Source organism: Pezoporus occidentalis, unplaced genomic scaffold (assembly GCF_034315485.1).
Source record: "Pezoporus occidentalis ecotype Australia unplaced genomic scaffold, CSIRO_AGI_Poc_V1 ctg34, whole genome shotgun sequence".
NCBI lineage: Eukaryota > Metazoa > Chordata > Aves > Psittaciformes > Psittacidae > Pezoporus > Pezoporus occidentalis.
The window spans coordinates 5,617,002-5,643,893 of record NW_026915376.1 but is presented as its reverse complement, the minus strand read 5'-3'; the positions used below and the strand labels follow the sequence as shown (position 1 = coordinate 5,643,893).

At 37.4% G+C, this 26,892-nt stretch overlaps 1 protein-coding gene across 5 annotated transcripts in view; it reads right to left on the bottom strand.

Moving 5' to 3' along the window:
* Nucleotides 1-26,892, bottom strand: part of DNAH8 (dynein axonemal heavy chain 8) — a 140,391-nt gene that overhangs the window by 103,868 nt on the left and 9,631 nt on the right. For 2 of the 5 annotated variants that reach the window (XM_062629681.1, XM_062629685.1), the window contains 15 exons: nt 25,708-25,809; nt 24,009-24,155; nt 22,877-23,074; nt 22,189-22,265; nt 21,619-21,718; nt 18,337-18,456; nt 16,969-17,104; nt 15,829-16,016; nt 14,819-14,899; nt 12,644-12,760; nt 8,296-8,415; nt 7,362-7,503; nt 6,154-6,248; nt 5,160-5,266; nt 3,612-3,714 (listed from right to left, as the gene is read on the bottom strand). In XM_062629681.1, the coding sequence (XP_062485665.1) occupies nt 3,612-3,714; nt 5,160-5,266; nt 6,154-6,248; nt 7,362-7,503; nt 8,296-8,415; nt 12,644-12,760; nt 14,819-14,899; nt 15,829-16,016; nt 16,969-17,104; nt 18,337-18,456; nt 21,619-21,718; nt 22,189-22,265; nt 22,877-23,074; nt 24,009-24,155; nt 25,708-25,809 (1,833 nt within the window). The remainder of the gene's footprint in view (nt 1-3,611; nt 3,715-5,159; nt 5,267-6,153; nt 6,249-7,361; nt 7,504-8,295; nt 8,416-12,643; nt 12,761-14,818; nt 14,900-15,828; nt 16,017-16,968; nt 17,105-18,336; nt 18,457-21,618; nt 21,719-22,188; nt 22,266-22,876; nt 23,075-24,008; nt 24,156-25,707; nt 25,810-26,892) is intronic. The other 3 variants (XM_062629683.1, XM_062629684.1, XM_062629682.1) reach the window with 3 other exon arrangements.

Genomic DNA, 26,892 nt, shown 5'->3' with positions numbered 1-26,892 from the left:
AAAGCAAGGATCTTGCAAAATCTTCTCATCATTAGCAAAGTGGTATTTTACCCAGCATTACTTGATCACTGCCCTGCATCAGTCAAGTATTTCAAGAACTGGTTAAGAAAGACAGATGCACTTCCCCTTACAGTGAGTTGAGCTTGGGGCTTTATGCTTAGAGAAATATCAATAAGGTAAAAATTCTACACTTTGACAGACCTTATATGCCATGTGTACACAAAGTGTGAATGTACAAGAGAATGCCAATATAACCACTGGTTCAATGGCAAAGGAATATCACCTTAAAACATATCCTTCCTTTAATTGCATTTCCATGATTATAAACCTTTATAAGGCAACTAGATATTATGTTACCTTCTCATGCATAAAATAAAATACCACACGTATCACTGCCACAGAGTTATCTTACTCTACAAAACACAAACAAACGCATGCATTAGTTCTTTGCAGTCAAGTTGGTTTTTTGTCCTCTGCACACAGAAATCCACAGCTTTTTGGGGTTTGAATCTTCTCATTTTTGTTCAGTTTTTCTCCTTATGGTCATCATGACGAGCGAGTTGAGTCTGTGGGTGAGAATTAAGGGGCAGGCTGGCAGGGGCGATACTGTTGTGGGTGTCTGTTACAGACCACCAGATCAGGGTGAGGAAGTTGATGAGGCCTTCTACAGGCAGCTGAGAGCGGCCTCACAGTCACAGGCCGTGGTCATCGTGGGGGATTTTAACTTCCCTGATGTTCGCTGGAAGGACCACTCGGCAAACCAGCCACAGTCCAGGAGGTTCCTCCAGTGTATGGATGATAACTTCCTCCTGCAAATGGTGGATGAGCCGACCAGGAGAGGAGCGCTGCTGGATCTCATCCTCACTAACAAGGAGGATCTGGTCGAAGCAGTAAGGGTTGAGGGCAGCCTTGGTTGCAGCGACCACGAGATGGTGGAGTTCAGGATCTTGTGTGGTAGGACCAGTAGAATACCAAGTAGAATTGCAACCCTGGACTTTAGCAGGGCAAACTTTGGCCTTTTCAAGCAATTGCTAGGGGAAATCCCATGGGCAAGGCTGTTTGAAGGTAAAGGGGCCCAAAATAGTTGGTTGACATTTCAAAGATTGCTTTTTCCAAGCTCAAGATCAGAGCATCCCGACACGTAGGAAGTCAAGGAAGAGGGCCAGGAGACCTGCGTGGCTAAATAGGGAATTGCTGGGTATGCTCAAGTGGAAGAGGAGAGTTTACAGGTCATGGAAGGAGGGGCTGGCCACTTGGAAGGAATATAAGGCTGCTGCTAGAGGATGTAGGAAGGCAGCTAGGAGGACTAAGGCATCCTTAGAATTAAACCTGTCGAGAAGGGTCAAGGACAGCAAAAAGAGCTTTTTCAAATACATGGCAGCTAAAACTAACACCAGAGGCAATGTAGGCCCACTGATGAACGGGATGGGTGCCCTGGTGACAGAAGATACAGAGATGGCAGAGTTACTGAATGCCTTCTTTGTCTCTGTCTACTCTGCTGCAGGCAGTCCTGAAGAGCCCGGTACCCCTGAGACCTTAGATGAAGTCAGGTCGACGGAGCGGTTTGCCTTAGTCAATGAGGAATGGGTTTGAGACCAGCTGAGCAATCTGGACATCCATAAATCCATGGGTCCAGATGGGATGCACCCGCGGGTGCTGAGGGAACTGGCGGAAGTCATTGCTAGACCACTCTCCATCATCTTTACCAAGTCTTGGGAAACGGGAGAGGTGCCTGAGGACTGGAGGAAAGCAAATGTCACTCCAGTCTTCAAAAAGGGCAAGAAGGAGGACCCAGGTAACTATAGACCGGTCAGCCTCACCTCCATCCCTGGGAAAGTGATGGAACACCTTATCCTTGGTGCCATCTTAAGGCATATCAAAGATAAGAGGGTTATGAGGGGCAGTCAACATGGCTTCACCAGGGGGAAATCATGTTTGACCAATCTCTTAGCCTTTTATGAGGAAATAACATGGTGGATGGATGATAGCAGAGCGGTGGATGTGGTCTACCTTGACTTCAGCAAAGCATTTGACACAGTCTCCCACAGCATCCTCGCAGCTAAATTGAGGAAGTGTGGTCTGGATGATCAGGTAGTGAGGTGGACTGCGAACTGGCTGAAGAAGAGAAGACAGAGAGTTGTAGTCTATGGGGCTGAGTCTAGTTGGAGGCCTGTAACTAGTGGAGTGCCTCAAGGGTCAGTACTGGGACCGGTATTATTTAATATATTCATCAATGATTTAGATGAGGGAATTAAGTGTACGATCAGCAAGTTTGCTGATGACACTAAGCTGGGAGGAGTGGCTGACACGCCAGAAGGCTGTGCTGCCATCCAGTGAGACCTGGACAAGCTGGAGAGTTGGGCAGGGAATAACTTGATGAAATATAACAAGGGAAAGTGTAGAGTCCTGCATCTGGGCAGGAACAACCCCAGGTTCCAGTATAGGTTGGGGAACGACCTGTTAGAGAGCAGTGTAGGGGAGAGGGACCTGGGGGTCCTAGTGGACAACAGGATGACCATGAGCCAACACTGTGCCCTTGTGGCCAAGAAGGCCAATGGCATCCTGGGGTGTATTAGAAGGGGTGTGGTTAGTAGGTCGAGAGAGGTCCTCCTTCCCCTCTACTCTGCCCTGGTGAGACCCCATCTGGAATATTGTGTCCAGTTCTGGGCCCCTCAGTTCAAGAAGGACAGGGAGCTGCTGGAGAGAGTCCAGCGCAGGGCAACGAAGATGATTAAGGGAGTGGAGCATCTCCCTTATGAGGAAAGACTGAGGGAGATGGGTCTCTATAGTTTGGAGAAGAGGAGACTGAGGGGTGACCTTATTAGTGTATATAAATATATAAAGGGGGAGTGTCACGAGGATGGAGCCAGGCTCTACTCAGTGGCAAACAATGATAGCACAAGGGGTAATGGGTACAAACTGGAACACAAGAGGTTCCACTTAAACTTGAGAAGAAACTTCCTCTCAGTGAGGGTGACAGAACACTGGAACAGGCTGCCCAGGGAGGTTGTGGAGTCTCCTTCCCTGGAGACATTCAAAACTCGCCTGGACACATTCCTGTGTAACATTATCTAGGTGTTCCTGCTCCGGCAGGGGGATTGGACTAGGTGGTCTTTCAAGGTCCCTTCCAATCTCTAGCATACTGTGATACTGTGATACTGTGATCTTACTTCCTATTGAGATGACCAAAACTAATCTGAGCAAAGATAATGTTAATTTTTTTATTTCAATTAAGTATTTAAATCATGCAACGAACAAAACAGTTAAAATGAAAATAAACATGAAGAATATATTTCAGAAATGCTACACATGAAGGAGAACTGCAATAATTCTCCAAAGAATACTGATGGACAGATTGCAATATAACTGCTGAAACACACAGAAGAATAAAAGGCCAGGTTCTGCAAGTACCACTAAGACAGAAATCAGGAACATACGGACTGTGAGCACATTTCATCAGAGCTCTCAGCACACTCAAAGGCCTGAGCAAGTGTTCTACGTTGGATTGGATGCCAGTTCAGTAGATGTGTGCCCACATCCAGATCTTAAGCTAATACATAGATAACTATAAGACAGTGTATTTTACCTTACCTATATGACACATAACTTACCATATTGGGAACAGCAAGGTGTAGTTCCACTTTTAGAAGAGAAGCCACCTCTTGAGATTTACTTGAATGGGCAGAAAGCTTTGGTCTCCCAAATGTAGTTTTGCTGAAAATAATTTTGAAACGTCATAAATACTTCACCAAGAAATCCCTTCAAATTATCTTGGAAATACAATTTTGAGCTACCTTTTCTGGGCAGAACATCATAAAGTTTTCATTCTAAGTTATGAACTACATGACAAAACTTACAGAAGCTTCTTGTTTAAAGGGTAATAATAATACCCAGAGCTCCGTCATTCAGACAGAGGTTACCTTGGATCCAGCCATTACTTTCAGGTTGTTTTTTTTTAACCAGAACATTTCCTGATTCTGGATTCTGATGCTTTAATTAACAGAATTTAATGCCTAAATGATGGAACTCTACCAGTGCTTTGATTAGGACATAAGAAGGTTTTACTGACCATTTCATGTAACAACCTATCAAGAGTAAAAGTTGCTTCATTACATTTGAGATAAACGTTCAACAGAACAGAAAAAAAAAAACAAAACCACTTTCATACATGATAAGCTAGTGAAAAATTATAAACACATGATCTGAACCCACTCAAAACTAGAAACTAAAGTGCAAATTATGATTTCTGAATGCCATGACATGACATAGTGACCAAATAAGAGAGAATTCAACAATATGATACCATAGACAAATGTAAAGGACACACCTATATAAATTCCTGTTGACTTAAATAAGATTGGGATTTCAATATATTTTCTATGAAAGATGTCGTCAGAAAAATAACTGTCTTCAACATACATTAATGAAAAGCCACCATTAAGTTCACCTGCTTAAAATTAATTCTCTTACTAGAATTCTAAGTAGACTTTAAAATATACAATATATTATACTGAAGCAATTCTGCCTCTGAAGTATATGCCTGTTTGAGCAGGGAAGAATCTATAAAAATTATACTGGGTATGGGATAATTATAAAACTGTATGGATCTTGACATTATCATATAGAATTGATAAAGAGTGCATAGATGATCTTTAATCCATGGGAAACAATTTTGAGTGCACAGCCATGCTTGCTGAAATAATCTGAAATGACATGAACATATAGGCAGTCTATAATATATTATCTAGAATGACCATTTAAGCTCTAGTCATTTGTGTTGGACTAACTGTACTAACAGCATTTTGAAAGCAATCCCAAGGAAAAACTTATGGGAATAAAAAAGGGTGTAGGTAGAAGGGAAGCAATACCAGAAATAAACTTCATTTTCTGCACAAAACCAAGTGCATAGACTATAATTAGCAACCTAAAGAACTGAAGCATAAAAATGCTGCCCAAAGCATCACTGCAACCTAAAGTGAATGCTCTCCATGTTTTGCTTGAGCTAAAAAGTCCAAGACCAAGAGGTCTGGGACCGTCTGACTAATAATACATGTGCATCTATTATTACATGTGAGAATGTATATTTAAATTATTATAATAATACAGAAATAACTTTGTTCTAGTAATACTATTGAAGGAACCTTTAATTTGCAACTTACTTTGAAACAAATATTCTTTTTTTAAGACTATCCAAAGACAGTTGGGTGGCTTTCTGGAGGCTGTCTAGCAGCTGGTAACTGAAATAGGTAACCAACTCTTTAGATTTCTGTAATAAATAAAATGCACATTATCCCATATTGTATTCAGACAGAAACCTGAATAATATTTCAAAAGGTTTTAAGTCAAACATATTAGTTTTGTCTGAAGGAATTTATACTGCAAGCTACATGAAAAATAAAAGGGGAAAATAGCTTGTATGTAAGTAAATAAATAAAAGCTGCATGAATAAGATAATATTGTATCTGAAGAAACTCAATTTGCCTTATTCAGAGACAGAATACTGAGATTTGGCTGAAGTTTCATACTCCCTCAGAAAAGCTCTCTGTAAAATCACCATGAATTAATGCAAAAATATTGTTATATATGTACTTTTTTTCAAATAAGAGACAAATATAGTAAATCTCACTGTACTGGATGAAGAAGAAGAAAAATACAGCAACATGCAATAATCACTACCACAAAACAACAGAATGAAATCTTGTAACATTACTGCATTGGCGCTTGCAAGTTTGTGAGTTTGTTCTCTACTTCCACTTCTCTGCTGAACACAGAGAGATTGTATACTTTAAGGAAAAAGTACAAAGGTGGTGAAGTTGGAAGAAGACATAACGGATGAATGTTTCCACCCACCCAAGAAGGAAAGCCTGTGTTATGGCTTAGGCACAATATTCTCTCCAAACTTTTACACTTACCACTTAAGATATCACTAATTTGTTTAGTAAAGGTGATAACCGGAATAACATGGAATATACTTTTGAAAGCTACAATCTGTTTTAAACTCACTTTGTAGGGAAACTATTTCATCATTTTTACATTACATTTGATATTCTTTATGTGATGTCTTTCTGTAACAGACTTCTATCTACCAAAACTCAAGATACTATTTACTAATATGACTGGTCAGAAAAAAAATACTTTCTGATCATAAAATACCTTTTTAAACTCATCTTCTTTACCATGAGAAGGTGCAGAAGTTCTCTTTTTGCTCTCATTTTCATTATCTCCAAACATTATATGCTTTTTTTTTACTGTACATTTAAAAAAAAACAGAAAATAAAAACCACCTTGTTAACTGAACATAGTGTTCTGCTTTGAACCATGCTGTTCCCTCTCTTTACAAACAAAACAATACTGATTTTTATTTTAGGAGTACCTGGATCAGCTAATTAGTTTTATCTCACACCTTTTTTTTTTACACCAGGAATCCGATTAACACCCCAGCCTATAAGCCTCAGCCTAAGAGATACCATGCACTACAGATATGTTATTAAAGATAGCTAGGCAGACATGGATATATCAGCTCAAAATGGGGGGGGGGGGGAGGGAGTGTGTTTGTGATATCAAGATAAACATTTTAAAAAAATACAAAAAAGTATATTTTCATCAGGTTTTTCTGGTTGCATGGTATTGAAGTACCTGGAGCATTGAACCTAATTATGCCCCTGTATCTAGAGAAAACTGAACCCAGAAGGGAAAAATCCTGTGTAAGAAAAGGAGCTCCATTACTGAATAAGCCTCAAAATGCATTTTTCTTAAAAACATTTTCTTCAGCTAAAACCTGTTTTACCTATAATGGTATAGCACCTCCTAAAATCTTTGTAACACATCCCAGAGCAGTGGGAACCAGCCATATTGATGACCTGTGAGCCTCATGCACTACCAGTTGATAGTCAAATAACTGTATTAATTTAAACTGACCAGCTAGTTAAGCACTGGTATTTGAGATACAATTCTACTGTGACAGAAAAGTCACAGAAAGAGAGACAGTATTAAATACCCCATAGAGCTGAGAAAAGAGAAACACTGGATTCACTGGGGGGAGGTACGGTATCATACGAGTGACTAAGAGAAATGGAACCATAATGTTCTTCCTCTAGAGCAAATACCTTGGTAATCTAAACAAAAGGACAGAGTTTAATTCTAGAAACCCCAATACTGAAACACCGAATTACCTCTGTATTTCATAGGCTAGTGGTTTAGTTTAACAGAGGTAATTGAAGGCAGAACTGTGACACAGATCAGACCGCAGTGGGAGAGAGAAGTCTGAAGAAAGTCAGCTAAAACAATTAAATTTTGATACATACTAGCTAAAATCACACAACGAGGAACAGATTTTTATTTAAATAATCAACATTACCTACCTGGTAAAATGGGGCTTTCTGAGTTTTTCTTAGGATATTCAATTTCATAATTCTGTTTAAATACAGATATTAGTTCTTGGACAGCATCTTCAACGTGCATGCTTTTGTGGTTTAATAACTCAGCACAATCTTTAGTATAAGCCTGTTAAAGAAAAATATCAATGAATTATCTTGGCATCACTGATTATCTTATTACTGTTTCTCTCTTCATGGAAAGACAAAACATTTCCCTGAACATCGCATTCTTCAGAATGAGACTGTTTCAGTGAAACAGCAACATTTTAAAAAGAAAACTGAGAAACCAAACCAAAAATCTTTAATAAAAAATATAAATATCTTCTGTTATCACTATACTTTTAACACTTTTAATTTCAAATTTTCATTTTTGAAACGCAACTGCATTTTAAGGGCCAGAAGAAAATCCTGATTATTGAAGGGAGGTCACAGTCTGAATCTGAATTTACCCAACTACTCCTTCAACTGTCCTTAACAATTTTATTTACTTTCACTAATTTGCTAACTAAATACTTATTTTAGTCTCATTTGGAATCAAGAAAACCCTTACATTCTCAAATATACTTGTTTGAAAGTATTTTTTTGCCTTATCCTGTAAAAAAAACAGTTTGGAAAAAACAGAAGAAAAAAAGGCTGCATATGTCTTGAGTATCTTCATACAAAACACATCTCATCTAAATGTGAAGCAGTCAAATACATAAAAATTATGTGTGAAATACTACACCTCAAGTACCGCAAATACTCAAGAACCAATCTATCTTCAAACAAAACATTGCAACCAAAATATTTTAACTATAAAAAAATTAAAAATGTATTTCCACAGTTGGAAAAATTCTTTCCTAGTTTTATATTAACTTACTAAGGCATTGTTTCTAATATGCTCAAGAATTCAAATCCAAAGGTGTAAAGTGGCACATACTTCATTGGAAGTCAACATATCCTCTACTTTAATAGGATCCTCTACTGGTAATACAATTAGAAGAGTATTTGATATCTCTCTTAATATTGAAAAAATCTGCACTTCACTTAAATCAGTAACCTAAAAAGAGAAAATCATATTAATACCATACATTTATCTTTAAAGCATAATGCATTATATTTTATATAGTTCTAACAGGTATGCAATATTTTCCAGAAAAATAAAAAATGTATCTCTCTACCCAGTGAAAACACAAGAACATTACATAGTGGAAATTCCTCTAAGAACGTGAATCATAGCATTAAAAAAAAACCAAACACAAAACAGGAGTAAAAGCACCAACACAGAAAATTGCAAGATGAGAGAAGCAAAGAAACAAAGAAGCACAGCAATGCCTCACAAGTTACGGTAACTTGGTGAATATTTTAAAGGCTAAATTCAGTCTGTTTTTATTGTGAATTATTTCTTTCTCTATTATCTACAGAGGGAATTTAGGGATACAAGTACCTTACAAAAAATTTTGTCTTTGTTAACATGTTCCATTGTGGACTATGAACAATGAAAGACCAGATGTAAGTCTGGAAACCATTCAGTTACTATTGCCACAGAAAACAAGAACTCAGTTGCTGAGAGTGTAGGTATTTAAATCTCACATAGTACAACAACATCTAAAAAGATTAGTAGTATGCCCAATTTCATTTCAGGCAGTCCTTAAAAAAAAAAAAAAGATCTTGCAGCTCTTAAGTGTCTGCACCGGTTCCATGTTGGCAAACCAAGACATTAGAATCCTTGAGAAAGTGAAATCTTTAGAGTAATTTCATGTTTTCACCTATTTCTTCACAGATTTCTAGTTATCATCAACACGTTTTTAATTCACTGCACAAATGAAATTAATTCACAGACAGTATAAGCCAAGACTACTTCTGCACCATAACAGCAATGATCTAATAATTTTTGAATGAGTTTTTCTTGATAACTTTTGAGATGATGAGCCTTGGCGATTGAATGAGTGGTAATAGAAAGAATTATCTCCTTTTTCCAAGAATGCCACTGGAAACTGGTCCCAAGACTAGAAGCAGCTTCTTTAAACTTATTTCTCTTCTTTCCTGCAAGTTTAGGAATTGATGGAACAGAAAGGATCTCTCGCTCCATGATACTATCCATGATACTAGGCTCCTGAAGTATCCTTGTTTTAACAGCAGTTTTAGGAAGACAGTCAGTAAGTCAGACCCCCAATCAATCCAATTATGCACAATACACTGCTGCTAGATTAAATAAAAGAGTAACAAAACAAGTTAATATGTTAAGATTCTTGTTCATGGTCTTACTGGCCATGAGCTGCAAGGCAAGGGGAAGTCTGCTGTAACTTGCTTGATAGGTTAGTCTTCAGTCCTTCTTCTAGTCAACATAGCTTTTCACTGGTTTAAATTCTAAGTTACAGCGTTATTAGTATTCAGTCAAATACAGAGAAGTAGCTTTATCATAGCAAAATCCAAACAAAACTGACTTCTGTACAATTTTTAATTTTTTACCTGAAATATTCTGCATCTGAGATAAGCCATCTTGTTTCGTACAATATCACTCATGTTTCTGGTTTACATCACCTTTTCAGTAGTTATTTACAAAATCCCACTCACAGTAATTGAAGGTCTAATCAGGGATAACTGGCTACCCTGGATTTGGAGAAGGCTGAGGTTCTGAATGACTTCTTTGCCTCAGTCTTTACTGGCAAATGCTCTGACCACACCACCCAAGTATTGGAAGGCAGATGCAGGGACTGGGAGAATGAAGACCTTAGGCCCACTGTAGGAGAGGATCAGACTTGAGACCATCTTAAGAACCAGAATGTGCACAAGTCCATGGGACCTGATGAAATCCATCCGTGGGTCCTGAAGGAGCTGGCAAATGAAGTTGCTAAGCCACTGTCCATCATATTTGAAAAATCATGGAAGTCAGGTGAAGTTCTGGACCACTGGAAAAAGGGAAATATAACCCCCATTTTCAAGAAGGGGAAAATGAATGACCCAGGGAATTACAGACCAGTCAGTCTCACCTCTGTGCCTGGCAAAATCTTGGAGCAGATTCTCCTGGAAGGTATTTTAAGGCACATGAAAAACAACAAGGCGGTTGGTAACAGCCAGCATGGCTTTACTAAGGGGAAATCCTGCCTGACCAATTTGGTGGCCTTCTATGATAGGGTGACAGAACTGATGGACAGGGGCAAAGCAGCTGACATCATCTACCTGGAGTTATGTAAAGTGTTTGACATTAGGAAGCCTAACATTACTAAGACACTGTCTCACACAGCATCCTTGTCTCTAAATTGGAGAGACATCAATTTGATGGATGGACCACTCGGTGGATAAAGAACTGGCTGGATGGCCGCACACAAAGAGTTGTGGTCAATGGCTCAATGTGCAGCTGGAGACCAGTAACGAGTGGTGTCCCTCAGGGATCGGTGTTGGGACCGGTTTTGTTCAACATCTGTCGCTGACATGGACAGTGGGATTGAGTGCGCCCTCAGCAAGTTTGCCGATGACACCAAGCTGTGTGATTCAGCTGATACCCTGGAGGGAAGGAATGCCATCCAGAGGGACCTTGACATGCTTGTGAGGTGGGCTGATGCCAACCTTGTGAAGTTCAACCATGCCAAATGCAAGGTCCTACACCTGGGTCGGGGCAATTCTGGGCACTCCTGCAGGTTGGGCGGGGAAGAGATTCAGGGCAGCCCTGTGCAGAAGGACTTCGGGGTGCTGGTCGATAAGAAAATGAACATGAGCCAGCAGTGTCTGCTTGCAACCATATTCTTGGGCTGCATCAAAAGGAGCATGACCAGCAGGTCGAAGGAGGTGATCCTGCCCCTCTACTCTGCTCTTGTGAGACCTCACCTGGAGCATTGTGTACACAGTTCTGGTGTCCTCAACACAGAAAGGACTTGGAACTGTTGGAGTAAGTCCAGAGAAGGGCCACAAGGATGATCAGGGGACTGCAGCACCTCCTGTATGAAGATAGGCTGAGAAAGTTGGGGCTGTTCAGCCTGAAGAAGAGAAGGCTGCATGGAGACCTCATAGCAGCCTTCCAGTATCTGAAGGGGGCCTATAAGGATACTGGGGAGGGACTGACTCTTCATTAGAGACTGTAGTGACAGGACAAGGGGTAACAGGTTCAAACTTAAATAGAGAAAGTTTAGATTGGATATAAGGAGAAAGCCCCTTATTGCAAGGGTCGTGAGGTACTGGAATGGGTTGCCCAGGGAAGCTGTGAATGCTCCATCCCTGGCGGTGTTCAAGGTCAGGTTGGACAGAGCCTTGCGTGAGATGGTTTAGTGTGAGGTGTGCCTGCCCATGGCAGCAGCAGGGTTGGAACTAGATGATCTTAAGGTCCTTTCCAACCCTAACTATTCTATTCTATGATTCTATGATTCTAAATTTACATCTTTTTTGCATTGATATTGAAGGGGTAAGAAAGTCAGAAATGAATACAACCTACATATTTAAGGAAAATTAAGTTTACCTACAAAAGACATTGTTATTTCAGCTAACTTAGGCTCAGAGAACTGTTAATTTCTTCCATAGCCAATCTGTTTTTTTGGGGGTAAACAGAGCACTTGATCATAATTACAATTATGTGACATACAGAAAACTAAGTGGATATATCCACCAGTGGCTAAAAATCTCCTAGAACAGGAGTCACAACTTAAAATAGTCATTGGAGAGATCATAGCCATACAGTTCAACTGTCAAGCTTTAAGAATGTACTATCAAGGTACAGCCTTCAAAAGAAAAAGAACTAATACAGGTCCTTAATCATGTTAATGATATGAAAAGAATTCAGAAACTATGTGGCAAACACCAAGACAGTAAAAAAGTACAGACCCAGTGAACATGCAGAGGGAAAAGTATACTCCCATTGATTATTTTATCAGCTGCATGAAGAGGAAACAGTTTCACAGTATGCTGGCTATGAATACAGTTAATGCTAAAAAGTTCTCCACTGGACAGTATTTACATGGAGGCATCTTGTGTGAAATTGTGCTAATGAACAAGCACTCAAAGAGAAGCAGAGATCAACTGAAAATCAGAGTGGCAGTGACAGAATCTGAGGACAAATGGAAATACATTCTGCTGCAAGAACAGAAGCAAAGGTAAAACATTTAAGGATAATAATGGGACAATCATTGAGTACACCATTCTTCAAAATAAGAGCATACTTTAAAAAGCAAACAAAATTTCTATGTATTTCAATTGATATAAAAATAAGTACAGATTTATTTCCAATATGAAGAGCAACACAGTGGAAATAATTTCTCTAAACTCTAATTTCATTTATATAGTGATTAAGTGTATACCTTTTTCAAAAACTCTTCAAACATACACAAAACCTGATCAGCTTCTTGAAAGAAACTTTCCAGTGTCACAGACGACCAAGTCAACATGGTAAGTCCTTGCCTCAACACAGTTTCCATCTAAACATAAAAATATAATTTTATAGAATTAAAAAAAAATAATAAATAGACAATTTAAAGCAAATTCGGTAATTATTGTAATCATTAACATCATTGATGAAAGGAAGAGCTGTGTTTAAGTTTTGCAAGGAAGGTCACAAGTTTTCAAGGGAAACATCAAACAAATTTATGCAATAAAAGGGAGGTAGTGCATACTACAGCCTCTGTCTACAATTGTCAAGTGCACATACGCTGCAAAGATCTTCCCCTTCCTTTTCTGCTGGATAGTGTCTTTTAGTGGTTTCCACTGCTTCCCAAAATCTAAATCAAGTCCACTACTGATCTTACAATTTCTCTTTTAACATATACCTCAGTCACTCTCAACAGCATCATTACTTGTTTTTCAACCTCATGTACCTAGCTAATGACATTTTTCATTCATCCCTTTTTGAATCACACCTATCCTCTGTAATTTTTGTTAACCTCTATGCTATTTTTAAAAATACTCTCTTCCCTACTGTTTCCTTTATTGAACTCTTGGTTCTCCATGGTCTTTCTTCTGGATTTGAGGATTTTCAGCATGTAGCTGAAATCATTTCCCTGTCACTGTATGATTTACACCAAAGACCTTCCTTCACTGCAGATCCTGCATGTTCAAAGGAAATGGAACTGAGGAAAAGGAAGTCTTATACTAGGGCCTTTCCAGACTCTCTCACAGAGCTCACATGATCTTTTTGCCTAATCTCACTGATTTCCAATATACAGTCACCATAATTTTTAATTTTGTCATCCCCATCCTTGAAGTGACAGAACTTAAATTTTGCTGAATTGCTGAGAAACTCTGAACTGATCCCTCTCATATCTAATTTTAAATAGCCACCTATCATATCAGTTCTTTCATCTAACATTTACCAAGTCACTGCCTGGACCTCATGTACTCTCTTCATCCTAATCCTTCATTTGCTATGTCTATATCATAACTAAAACAATGAACTCAGTTTATACAGATACACAGCTATTTGCAACTACAGCCATTACTATCACCTTGATGTATATGTTTTCAGGGAATATATTTAACCTCACAGTGCTGGGATGGTACTGTTACTGATAACCAAACCAGCTAATTTAGAAGCAGTTTAAGGCTCTACATGAGTTTCTGTCAAATTCTGGCACCAATGTAGCCACAGATAAGATTTGCTCATTCCATGTTTGGATTTCTGCTTTCCTCTTTTCCTCCTATACATCAAAGACTTCTCTCCCTTCTTCAAAAAACATTTTCATCTTCTGTTGTTTGTACAATACTCATCCTTCTCTTTTGCCAGTTGTTTCCTCTAAAATACAGAAGTGCACTATTCCCTCTATAATATAATCATATTTATAGTAGTATCACTAAAGTGAAGACTACCATTTTCTTTTATTAAATTCTTAAGACAATCAGGACAAGTTTTTTGTTTCTCACACTTCAGCATATGCCAACTACGTAGTTCTACAAACTCTGCAACCTTTTAAAATTATCACTTACAACCAAAAGGGGAAGTATTATGTAGAACAATCACATTTATACACCTGCAAGTGTCTGGCAAAACAAAATGGCCTGTAGGATAAACAATCTGCATCTCCGATAAAACTGTACCTTTAGTGTAGTATATAGCCTTTCTACATCGCTGAAAAGACTGACTTAATTCACAAGGCTAGTAATTCTCTCCGAGCAAAGACAAGGATCATGACATTCAGCATTTCAGCTAAATGAAAAATATAACTTGCCATGAAAACCTCTAAAACTGAAATAAGTGATAATTTACTTCCATGTCAAAGCCAGAGAACTGCATAGATAAATAAACGCACAAAATAATTTTCTATATTCTACTGGGTTTACATCTCATAAGCACTAAGATTATTCTACTGTAGCACACATCATTTAAGCACTGTATGAGAGATGCAAAGAGCAGATTTTTGGTTTTAAAGGTTTTAGTAAAATTCGTTAAGTTCCCAATTTGAAGACGCATCTAAATATTTTTAAACTATTGGCAAATTATTCTAACTTCTGAAGTATACTGAAGCGCATTTAGCAATACCAACCTTATTCATTTTTGGGGCCATTAGATTTACAAAACTCATTGGTGTTTTTTGACACAAATCTTCATAACATCGGAGAAGACCCTGTTAATTATTTGAAAGGATAGTATCAAGAATATTTTAAGTGTTTTCTTTATTGAAACAAACTACCTCTTACACAATTAAATCATCACAAAAAAAAACAGAAAGTACAAGACTACATTTGAAAACAAACGTAGAATTTTACATAGGCATTACATACCTACGTACATAATTTCTGGAATGTGATAGATCTGTATGATGCTACACACGGAAGAATGAAAGCAGCCTTTGCACATCACATGACTTATACACAAAGCTAAATGAAGCATGAACCTCCTTGAGAGCTAAAAACGGCTTGAGCTTTAGTGACCATAACTTGCAATACTCTCTTGAAGCTGATTATCATACGCCTTAGATAATTAAAATCACATATAGACTCAGTTTTAAAATATCTCCTAGTCATATGCTTTGCACACAGACACACACACACACAAAATCTTGTCTGGTACATCTCACCCCCAAAATATAAGATTTTCAAAATACTACAACAATAGCAAATACTACAATGATAATCAGAAATCTGACTTCTCTGGCAGGTAACCTGCAAAATTCTTGATGTTTTTGTGGCTCACCATATCTTCCAATCCAGAAAGATTCCAATCTTTGCTTCTTAAAAATTCTCTAAAAATGTGTTTTACTGATTTTCAGAGACTGAACACTTTTTGGATAGCTTTAATTATTTCATCACCAAAATGTATTTAACATACCATGTGGTATAAGAAATATATAAGGTTATATTGAAGTATACACTAGCCCACACAGCAATTAGCAGAGGTTCTTCAAATGAGAGCCTCTACTTCCACCTTGTGGATTCCACAAATACAGCTTAAACTACCTCTTACCCAGCTTTAATCTTTATTTAACCATAAAAAAATTTCTAAGGTTAATAAGATATTTTTTTTTTAAACAGCAGCCATAATTTTTCAATTTACCTCTAAACGCAACTTGTTTGACATCAGTTTATTTTCTATTTTTACTATCTTTATTGCTTGCTCTGGTACTTGAAGACCCAACTTCATCATACATTTGGTCTCTCGGATAATCTCTGGAATTTTGGGATCAAAATTAACCAGGAACTTCCCTGTTCTAGGATGATGCAGAAATATTGTGGCTTGTAAGGCTGTAAAGACATTTTTATATCAGTTTTTAAGACAAACAATTGTTTCTGTTATATAAAGGAGCACAAATTTCTCATATTACTATACAGTGATTAAATATGTATGGTTACTTGTGAAATAGCTTCACATTGTTTTCAGTTAAAGAAAATACACAGCTAACTTCCACCATATCACTTTAGCATTACTTTCATATAACATTTCTTTTAATAAGCTAAACAAGCATCATATCCGGTCTTATTTGTGGCATATTTTTTCTTAGCTTGAATTTCAAAATTTTCTAATTCGCTTTCTAAGGATCTGGGAGCACAACACTTCCATGAGATACTCAGTATCTTACAGGAATTGGTTAACCCAGAGAATGAACGCTTAAATAGGGATATTGCAAAAATTCAAAATAAACACACAAGCAACAACACAAAAATTTGTGTTGACTGTATGATATCATCCTATTCTTAAGAGATCTACTCCTAGTTTTGAAGCCTACAGAGTGTCTACAGTCTACATGTTTTTTTTTTAAACTTCTGCCCTTGTTTACTCTTAAGGTGTTAAAGTTTGTTTATCAAACATTTTTTGTAGGCATTGGGATAATTTAGCTGTATAAATTATAGTGGAAAGAAAACAGGAAAATTATTAAATTCTATACAGAAACAATCTGAAAAAAAGAAAAAAAAAAGAACAACAACAGCAACAAAAAGAACAACTGTGTGCCTTAAATTTATTTCACGACTGTTTCTAGACATCTGTCAGTGTACCACGTCTGCAATCCTCTGTATCAAACCCAATGTTCAAGGTCAGGAAGGAACAGAAATTTGTATCATTAGGTCTGCTTATTGGATCATGATTAATTTGCACATTTTAAGGGTAAATGAGGCTTAAAAAAATTATCTGATTTGTGTAAAGGTAGCATTTAATAACAGTGAAAAAAAAAGGCCTAGTACAAATTTAATCACTTACGATACTGTAATTGTGATATTTCCTTCTTCCATGCATCATGATAGACTACCTCGAATTCCACCAACAGATAGGCAATTTTGTTGTATAACTGAACAACTGCTTTACCTTCTGGACTTGCCAAGATATTTGAATTTTTCTATGAAAATACAGTATATTCAAATTAAAATCATGTCAGAAGAAAATTATTTGGGGCTTTCTCAATTTAGCTATTGACTGTACTTAGTCAGGAAAGCTAAGGCTCAGTTAGAATTGAGTCTGACAAGGGATGCAAAAGATAATAGGAAGGGCTTCTATAGGCATGCTGCAAATAGAAGACAGACAAGGGTTAATGTGGGCTCTCTCTGGAACCTAACAGGATAACTGGCTACCCTGGATTTGGAGAAGGCTGAGGTTCTGAATGACTTCTTTGCCTCAGTCTTTACTGGCAAATGCTCTGACCACACCACCCAAGTATTGGAAGGCAGATGCAGGGACTGGGAGAATGAAGACCTTAGGCCCACTGTAGGAGAGGATCAGACTTGAGACCATCTTAAGAACCAGAATGTGCACAAGTCCATGGAACCTGATGAAATCCATCTACACGTCCTGAAGGAGCTGGCGAATGAAGTTGCTAAGCCACTGTCCATCATATTTGAAAAATCATGGAAGTCAGGTGAAGTTCTGGACCACTGGAAAAAGGGAAATATAACCCCCATTTTCAAGAAGGGGAAAATGGATGACCCAGGGAACTACACACCAGTCAGTCTCACCTCTGTGCCTGGCAAAATCTTGGAGCAGATTCTCCTGGAAGGTATTTTAAGGCACATGAAAAACAACAAGGCGGTTGGTAACAGCCAGCATGGCTTTACTAAGGGGAAATCCTGCCTAACCAATTTGGTGGCCTTCTATGATAGGGTGACAGAACTGATGGACAGGGGCAAAGCAGCTGACATCATCTACCTGGAGTTATGCAAAGTGTTTGACATTAGGAAGCTTAACATTACTAAGATGATGATCAAACACTGGAACAGGCTTCCTCAAGAGGTGGTCAATGCCCCAAGCTTGTCAGTGTTTAAGAGGTATTTGGACAATGCCCTTAGCAACATCCTTTAACTTTTGGTCAGCCCAGAACTGCTCAAGCAGTTGGACTAGGTGGTCATTGTATGTCCCTTCCAACTGAAATAATTTATTGTATTCTAACACTACATCCTGGATCTACAACAGCTGTTTCTGCAGAGCATGTTCTTTTAACTAGATATTCACATACAAATAAACAGGTGACTAGCATATGAGAACTGTCACCATAGCCACAAACATCATGGTCACTCTGCCGAAGTAAGACGGTTCACTGTTACACAAAACACCTAATTTTTCCTCACATCAACTTACATGGAAATAATTGATTGGTTCGTTTATCCTTCTGAAAAGCTGTCTCACCCACAGTATCCTTCCTGCAACAGGTGGCATGTTTCGACCAAGAGGAGGGTCATTTTCCTGAATTTGGTAACACTACGATAAGAACATCGTCATTAAACATATGGAGTAAAAAAGTAAATAAATAAATCTGTTGAAATGTTAAACTTTTTTTCCTCTGATACCAGAGTTTCTTCCTCTTCTCAAACAGATCAAATCTGTGTAGAGTCACACAACAGATCACTGTGAGAAAAATGTATTGTTTCCCCCTTTTGCTAAGCTTCTGAGATAAACACATTGATACCACTGTTGGTATGTCTCCTGTCTTCATTATCTTATACCATTTCTTAGATGGGCTTACAACAGAGCCCTGAGTACACCAAAAGCCACTGCAAGCCTAGAAGCTGAGCAGCCAGTATTCAAGGACAAGCCATACAGGTGCACCTGTGTATCTTTGGAGCCATGGGCTGTGAAATCAGGCTGTTTAAGGAAGTGTTGTGGCTTTCCCTCCTTTCCTCGGCAACTGCCCTCAGGAATGGCCTAAGCTATACTGTTAACTGAGAAGTTTTACCTGAATAGAAATGTCAACATTGTTCTTCAACCACATACATTTGACTACAAGCTAACATTTCAGGAGATGGACTTGATGATTCTTGGGGGTTCCTTCCAACTCAGGATTTTCTACTATTCTATGATATGCTCTTTTTTACTAACTTCTCATCAACATACACATAGAGACTCCTGGGTACACATCCCATGCTTTTATCTGTGCCCATGCTGAGGGAAAAAAAGAGGCCCTACTTACTAAATGGTGTGGAACAATTAGAAATTAAACATATATTAAAAATGTGGCATTGTTCACACATAAAGGAAAAATGGACTTTCAGGGGAAGATGCACCTACACCTCATGTGCCTGCACTCCACAGTGGTTCCCATGGCAACACTGATGGAGGATGGAGCAGAGTGGAGATTCTGCAGCCACGCTCTGTCCTAACATCAGCAGAGAGGGGAACTTGGTGGTACTAGAAACTGATAAGCTGCATAACTGCTACACTGAGCCAACAGTCTGTCATCTTTTGACAAAGTGCTGTCCTTTGTGCAACCTTTGCTTCATTATAATGAATTTTAATACATTTTAATACAAAACCACATCTTTATCTCTAATGCTACCTGCCTCCAGAGTGAGATCACCCCTCTTAGAGCATGTTCTTTGAATTCTATGTGGTATATTCTTTTAAAAGAGAAGCAAGAGAATAGAGAATTTGACACCAATAATAACAAAGGTATGTATGACTAGCGTCACTCAAGCTCCACCTGGAAGGTGAAAAATAGTACAAAATGGCCCAACAAAGGGGATTTACTGGGGGAAGACATCATCATGGATGTGCCCAGGAAAGTTCCATCAGCAGATTAATTACCCTTGACTCCTGGGATTGGTTGACGGGCTGGACCTTTCTTCCTCCCCAGTAGGGACCCCTTTGGGTAAGACTTGAACTGTATTAAGTGCTTCCCTGGGAAAATCAGTAATCTCCATACAGAGTTACTTTTCACTTTTATATTTTAAAGCCGGGCTGTGTCATTCATAACTTTATTGCACGTTTGTATAACTTATTATTTGCACGTGCTTTTGCAGATAGTGTATTTATCACCAGCAATACATAAGAACCTGTATCTGTTGCTTTAATAAACTGTTTAAGTGGCTAATCATAACCGCTTTCTCATTGAACGTGACCAAATCCTTCAGTGTGGCTGTGTTAGTTCATGAGCACGATTAGACTGAAGGTGCAGTGCACTATTAGTGCATCCAGAATCGTGATTATTCAATATATCAAATGTGACCGGACTGATAGTGGTAAATTGGGCACCACTCAGAATCTAAGCCTAGCTGCACCCACCCCCTCTAACATCTGAGGACTGGCTGGAATGCAAGGGGGTTTATCTTCTGCCAAATTATCTTGCCTTTTAACGTGACAAATGGCTGCATTATAGTCAAGAAAAATTTGGCCTAAGATTATAACATACCAAATTTGCATTGACAAATTATTCAAGCACTTTAGACCCAGTATTGCATCAGGAGCAACTTTTTACAAGAAATAACTTTCTTGGCAGAGATAAAAAGCAATCCAATAATATCTAACAAATTGTTACAGCTAACCAGTATATTGGTGACATTCTTCCAACAGAAGGAGTATTTGTGTCCACTCCAATTTAGGCATACAAATTCATGCCATGATAACACAATGAGCAGCACTGCTTAAGCAGGCACAACTCTTCACTTACTAGCATGTCCTCTTTATCCCCCTTCAGTCTCTGCTCAGAAGAAATATAAGTAGCTTCATGGTGAACTTAAGAACTGACCTAGATGAAAACGTATCTATTTTCCTGGCTGGAAAAAAGCAGCCAGCAGTGGGGTTACTGATTTCTTAAGCAGGCAGTGCTGCTGGAAATACATTCATCAAATTAAGCAAATAAGTAGAGGTTCAGGAAGTGTCACATACACTAGATAGGGAAAAGTCTGGTTCAGAGTAGTTATGCTAGGCTATAGTTTTAAGTCACTGGAAGAATCACTTTTTAGTAAGTGCAGAGTTTACAGATGTTTGGTTCTTTGTGTAAACACATCATTCATCTGAAAAATGTAAACATCTCTAAATAAATATTTGCATCAGTCTGGTTTTCCAGATTCCCTTTATTCTTATTGAAGAAAAATGGCCATTTCAAGGGATTTAAACCTTCAGATTAACATGTCAAACAGATCAGATTACTTGACTCTAGAATACTTGTTTCTTTTTTGAGTAGAAAGGCAGTATGGATGTCTAGTTCTGATGCAGATGTTTATTCCAGACATAAAGTCAGGGTAGAAGAATTACCTTTTAAAGGTTTAAAGTCAAGTGACATTAACAGTCACCAAAAGTTAATTCTCATTTATGCTACAGTCACAGTACACTGCATAAATCATGGAAAATTGCTTTATAATAAACATATATGCAATTCATCTACATTTTCTATCTATTTTGTCACAGCATTACATAATAACCACTCTTTTGTCACTTTAATTGATGGAGGAATAACAGAAAGGATTTGGGGTTTCGAAGTGAAATTGTGATGACACGTTTGCCTGCAAATGCATGTATTTGTATTTGCCTACACTCATGTCTGCTTTCTATAACAGGAAAATAGCAGTATGATAAATTGAGCACTGACAGTCAGCTAGAGAAATAGGCATAACGTTTAAAATTTATTGCAAAGAAGTTAAATACCTTTTCAGTAGATTCAAGTTCTGCTATATAATGTCGAAGAATACAACCAACTGTATGGACTGTTTCTTCTTGAAGGCATGTCAATTTCAGCTCTTGAAACCTGTATTAAAAATGAATAACCAAATAATATTTCTAAACAACAAATAATTTATTTGTTTTGTTTTGGGGTACATGAACACTGCATAAAATCAAAACATAAATTTAGGAAATGCTTCTGGATCTGAGAATGTCTGGGTTTTTTTTGCTTTGAGCAGACTTAAGCAAGTTGAAAAGTTCTGCCCTGGTGAGTTTTCTTATTGCTGTTACCAATGTGGTTTTTTTAGGTTTTTACTTTAGCATCCTCTTGTACATAGAAAATAAACTGCAATGAAATTAAGAAACAGGAGAATATATTGATTCCTATAAGAAAGCTAAAAAAAACATCTTTTATTATGATTACATGGTGCAGAACACCAATAACGAAAAATTCCTTATTAGGCCCTTAGTTCTAAAATTAGCTGTGTTATTTAAACTGTGCCAATCAATACTTCAAAGTTACTTTAAAATATTTTAAAACATAATTGCCAATACCTTTGAAGTAACTGAAGTGCATGTTGTGAAGACAAAATTCTCCCAAAACAGGTACGCATAAATGTCTGTATCTGCATCTAAAAATATAAAACTTAGTATAGTTTTCCTGGTCATACTGATGTTTGATTTTTGATTGGTATTTTGATGTTTGATAATTCCTTAGCATAGTATCATTTGAAAATGTGACTGCTTAAAGCACGAACCAGCAGCCTTTACTGGTCTATGCTTAATGTAATCAATAAATAGCTAGTGTTAGTCAAGTAATGTATTAAAATGCTACACAACTTTAGCAAAGAATCAAATAACATATTGAGAACAGTTGTAGCTTTGTTATGCCCAAAATCTAACCACGTGTCTCTAGGCTTATAAACCACCTCCATATAAATCATTCTGTCAGGTCTCTAATTTTTGACATTTTGGCTGCAGGGCGATGATTTTCAGTGAGGACTGTATATTTTACATCTGACTTTGGAAAGAGGAGAAAAATGGAAAAAGCTGCTCTCTGGACAGAAAAAAAACAAAACCAAACAACAAACAAACCAAAGCCAACCCCCCAAATTTAAGCTCTTCGGAAGAAAATCAATGTAATCTATTCAAAGTCCAAAGTCTCACTAACAGATGGGGAAATACTAAATAAGTTGTGATGACATTCTTCCCTAAATAAGTTATGGGTAGCAGTATTACTTACCTTTAAACCTTCAACTTTTGTGAGGAAGTCCACAAAATCCACATCAAAGTCTGTTTTTCGTGGATCAAGAATGTCATATTGTTTCTTTTGAACACTTTGGTAGATATTTTTGAATTCTACTGCCATAATATCTACCCCTTCAATGGTAGACAGACTCAGTGAATTAAAAGTCTGTACTATAGTTATCATCTCTGTAATCTGAAATATAAGTATTATATTCATACTCAGAATGAATTATTTGCTACTTACTCTATAAACTGCAACCTGAGTAAAATAAAATATGTAAGAGCCACTTCTCTAATTACGGCATTCAGAAATGTGTTGCTTCTGAGCTTCTCAGTCAGGTATCTTCAACAGAGCATGATTAATTCAGTTTTCAACATCAGTTCCCATTACAACCCAGTACAAAATAAAATTATCTTCATTTTTCTTGATAGTGAAAGGTTTCTGTTTTACATTCGACTGTTAGATTCAACAGGGTAAAATGGAAAAAGTTAAAACATGACATATGCACACTGATGACACAGATTTCACAGAATAAAAAAAACCCACACATACAGATTAGTATTTATACTGCATGATAAAGAAAAACATCATTAACTCACAAAATTCCTACCCTCTGATGACTGCCCCATTACCCTCTTATCTCTACCTGACCTTATTGTGCACCAAGAAGCACTATCTATTTCACTCTATGATTACTAGGTTAAAATCCTTTCATTGGATTAGCAAGCTAAGTGTTAGGACCAAACCAAGCAGCAGAATCATCTGAAGAACTGTCTTTGGTAATAACAGGATTATTAATATCTTTGAACACCATTCAAAAGAGAAAAGTGTGTTATTTTTCACATATTTTTAAATCTCCTAAAATAGTGATCTAAGTCTAGATCAGATGGGCTCCTTCTCTCCACAGTAACACAAAGAAATTGACAATTTCAGAAGGACATTGTGATGTAATTGCCTAGAGTATTGGAACGACTTACTCTGTGGAAGTGCCTAATTTCTCTCAATAAAGAGTTACAAACTCTTTCACTGGATGATTAAGAGCATGTATGTTGACAGGTATCAACCTTGTAAACTGCTGTTGGCGAGGCCCTTCTTTACTGATAATAACAGCACATAGTATACTCACTTTTTCTAATCTCCTACAAAAAGCTTCAGATTGTCCAAAAATGTGCATTTCTGATACTTCAAATGACTTTTCTCCTAGAGTTTCCAAAATCTCTTGCTTTGTTTCATGAAAGCATTTCTGATATTCTTTCAATAAAAACATGCAGTCCTAAAAAATGAGGGAATAAATACTATATTCATTATGCTATGTTTATGGGTAAAAGACTGCAGAACTCAAACCTACTGTCTTTCCAAAGTGGTTTATTATCACTGAATCTAGTTTCAGTCAACAGGGGATAAGGACTTACATACAGAGGTTTTCTTTCAGTATGTGTTACAAATATTTGCAATTTACCAGCACAGAACAGTTCAGTACAGTGAAAGATTTAATGCTAGGAAGTAAGTCACAAAAAAATTAACATGAAAATTCTAGTTCTTCTTAAAGGAAAGAGTGGTTTAAAGGCCAGCAAAGAGCTCTAAAGGAGACATTTAAATATCAAAAGCCATTAGCTTAATTAAGAACAGTCAGACAGACTGTCCCCTGGGTACGAACAGAATTTGGCATAACAGCGTAGTCTGCTTAGAACTGCCACGGGACTTCGAGGAAATTGGTTATACAACTTTGTGTATGCTGACAAGAGTTAAAGTGAGATTGAAAAATAATCTTTTTCAGTTGATTACTTACTTAAATTACTAAGACTTTATCAGATGTAAAAATAATAAATGGTAAGAAGTGTAAACTCTAACTCTATAATCATGGGGATACAAAATCTTCTGTCAGATGTTGGAAAACAGAAAGCAGATTCCTCCAGAATATACTGGCAGTCATCAGACTGTCTGAATATATAGGTATATACAACAATTGCTTATGAATTACAGAAAATGAAAAAAGATGCTAATTGAAAGGAATTTTCAGATCTTCAAGAATATACAGATACTAGAACAAAGACTGATCACCATGATTAGAAACTGTGCTTATATTTCTTTCATAGAATAATGAGGGCTTATTTGCTGTATAACAAGATGACCTCAATAAAACAGACAAATTATCAGAATCATATCATCCTGCAAGGTCAGAGAAGATACATTCAATACATTTTCCTCCGTACCTCTGGACATAAATTTTAAAGGACTGAAATTCTATGCCTTTCTGGATAAGATAGGAAGTCAGTAGCTGAGGTCTAAGAAAGGAAAAGACGGAAACTGGGTCAGCATTGGCAATCAGTAACCCCACAGCTAGAAATATTTTGCCATGGTGTATTGCATATGCTTAATTTGTTCTTAATATGTCACCATCAGCTGAAGAAAAGGAAGAATCTCTTTGCAGTGAGCTTTCATGGTATACCAAAGAAAACTTGAAATGAGCTACTACTAAACAAATGGAGGTCTATTCAGATGCCAGGTTCCCCATGGTAGAGGGCAATGGTACTATATCAGATACCTTAAAAAGGAAAGAATGTGAATTATGCAGGATGACAAAATTCCTTGGTGACATACATAGTGAAGATGACAATTTGAAGGTCAGTGACAGACCACCCTGATATAGATGAGGCCATTCTCATTTCAACAAATGCCCATGGGCTTAAAAATTGGAAAACAGCCAATGCATCACGAAATAAAACAGTAAAGAGATGTGAAATACTTGATACTTGCTTCCTTGTGCATACTGATAGATAATCAATAGGTTTGAGAGGTAAATAATAAAATGCCAAAATACAAACCTTAATTTTTCCAATGACTGTTGATGTCTCCTGATCCCAGACACGAGTCAAGCCACTATTTGTAATATATGCTCTACAAGACGTTACCATTTGATTTGTAACCTAACACAGACAAATGAAAACAAGTAGGTCTCAAGTTTAAAGTAGATATGCCTATTTTGCAAAATCTAACAAAATTCCCACATACCTGTCCTAGTACTATCAGAGTTTGGATAAATTTCAATTATGGCAATAAGAGTGGCTAATATATGTAATATACATGACAAACATCCTAAGGAGAGAACATTCTACTTAACCACAAAAATCTAAAGTTTGTAATGACAGAGAGAGAAAGAGGAGTATGGCAGTGAATGCAGATGTAGAAAACATACTTTGGAGAATAGATACAGGTATTTTGTATATTGTATTATATACAATCTATTTCGGCTACTAAATAATGTGAACAATTCAAAACAGTTCTTCTGACACACAAGATTATTGTAAGCAGGTCTTAAGAATTCCTAACTGAATAATGACTGAAAACTACTGCACCAAAGGCAGCCTCACACTGTAATACAAGAACCGGTGAAGTTGCAGATAGGACCTCCAGCATCACCTCTCATGATCTTTAAATGAAAGCAAACAGTAAGGGGGAACTCAAGCCACTGGATTAGAATAGAGCTTTTCCTTTGCTATTTCTTTTCTACAGCTTCATGTAAGCAGCTTGTTATTAGCCTCTGTAGTAAAATGCTCAATGCCTTAGACTATTACATAGACTATAGCATGCTTCAATATGCAAACATAAAAACAATTATGTAACAGGCAATATAAACATTGCTGCATAATCCGTAACTAAGACCTGATGAATGCAAACCAGCCAAAGCCACGGATAAATATAGCCTCACAAAAGCACATAAAAAAGTGGTGCAATGAGGGTCTACTATGAACTTCCCCTCTGTGTTTACCAAAGTCTTTTAGTTATGCAGGATTTCTTTGCTCTAAAACCATTACACAAACAATCTTTTTCGGCAGTGAATACCTGGATTCTACAAAAGACACTGGTATAAGTACCTAGATGGTATTAATTTTCTGTTTAAGATGGCAAAGTTTATGATCTCAGATTCAATTAACTATTCAAGTATGACATGCTTCTGGAAACAGGAAGTTTTTGTCTTTCACACCTTTTGGAGTAATAGCCTAGGCAGA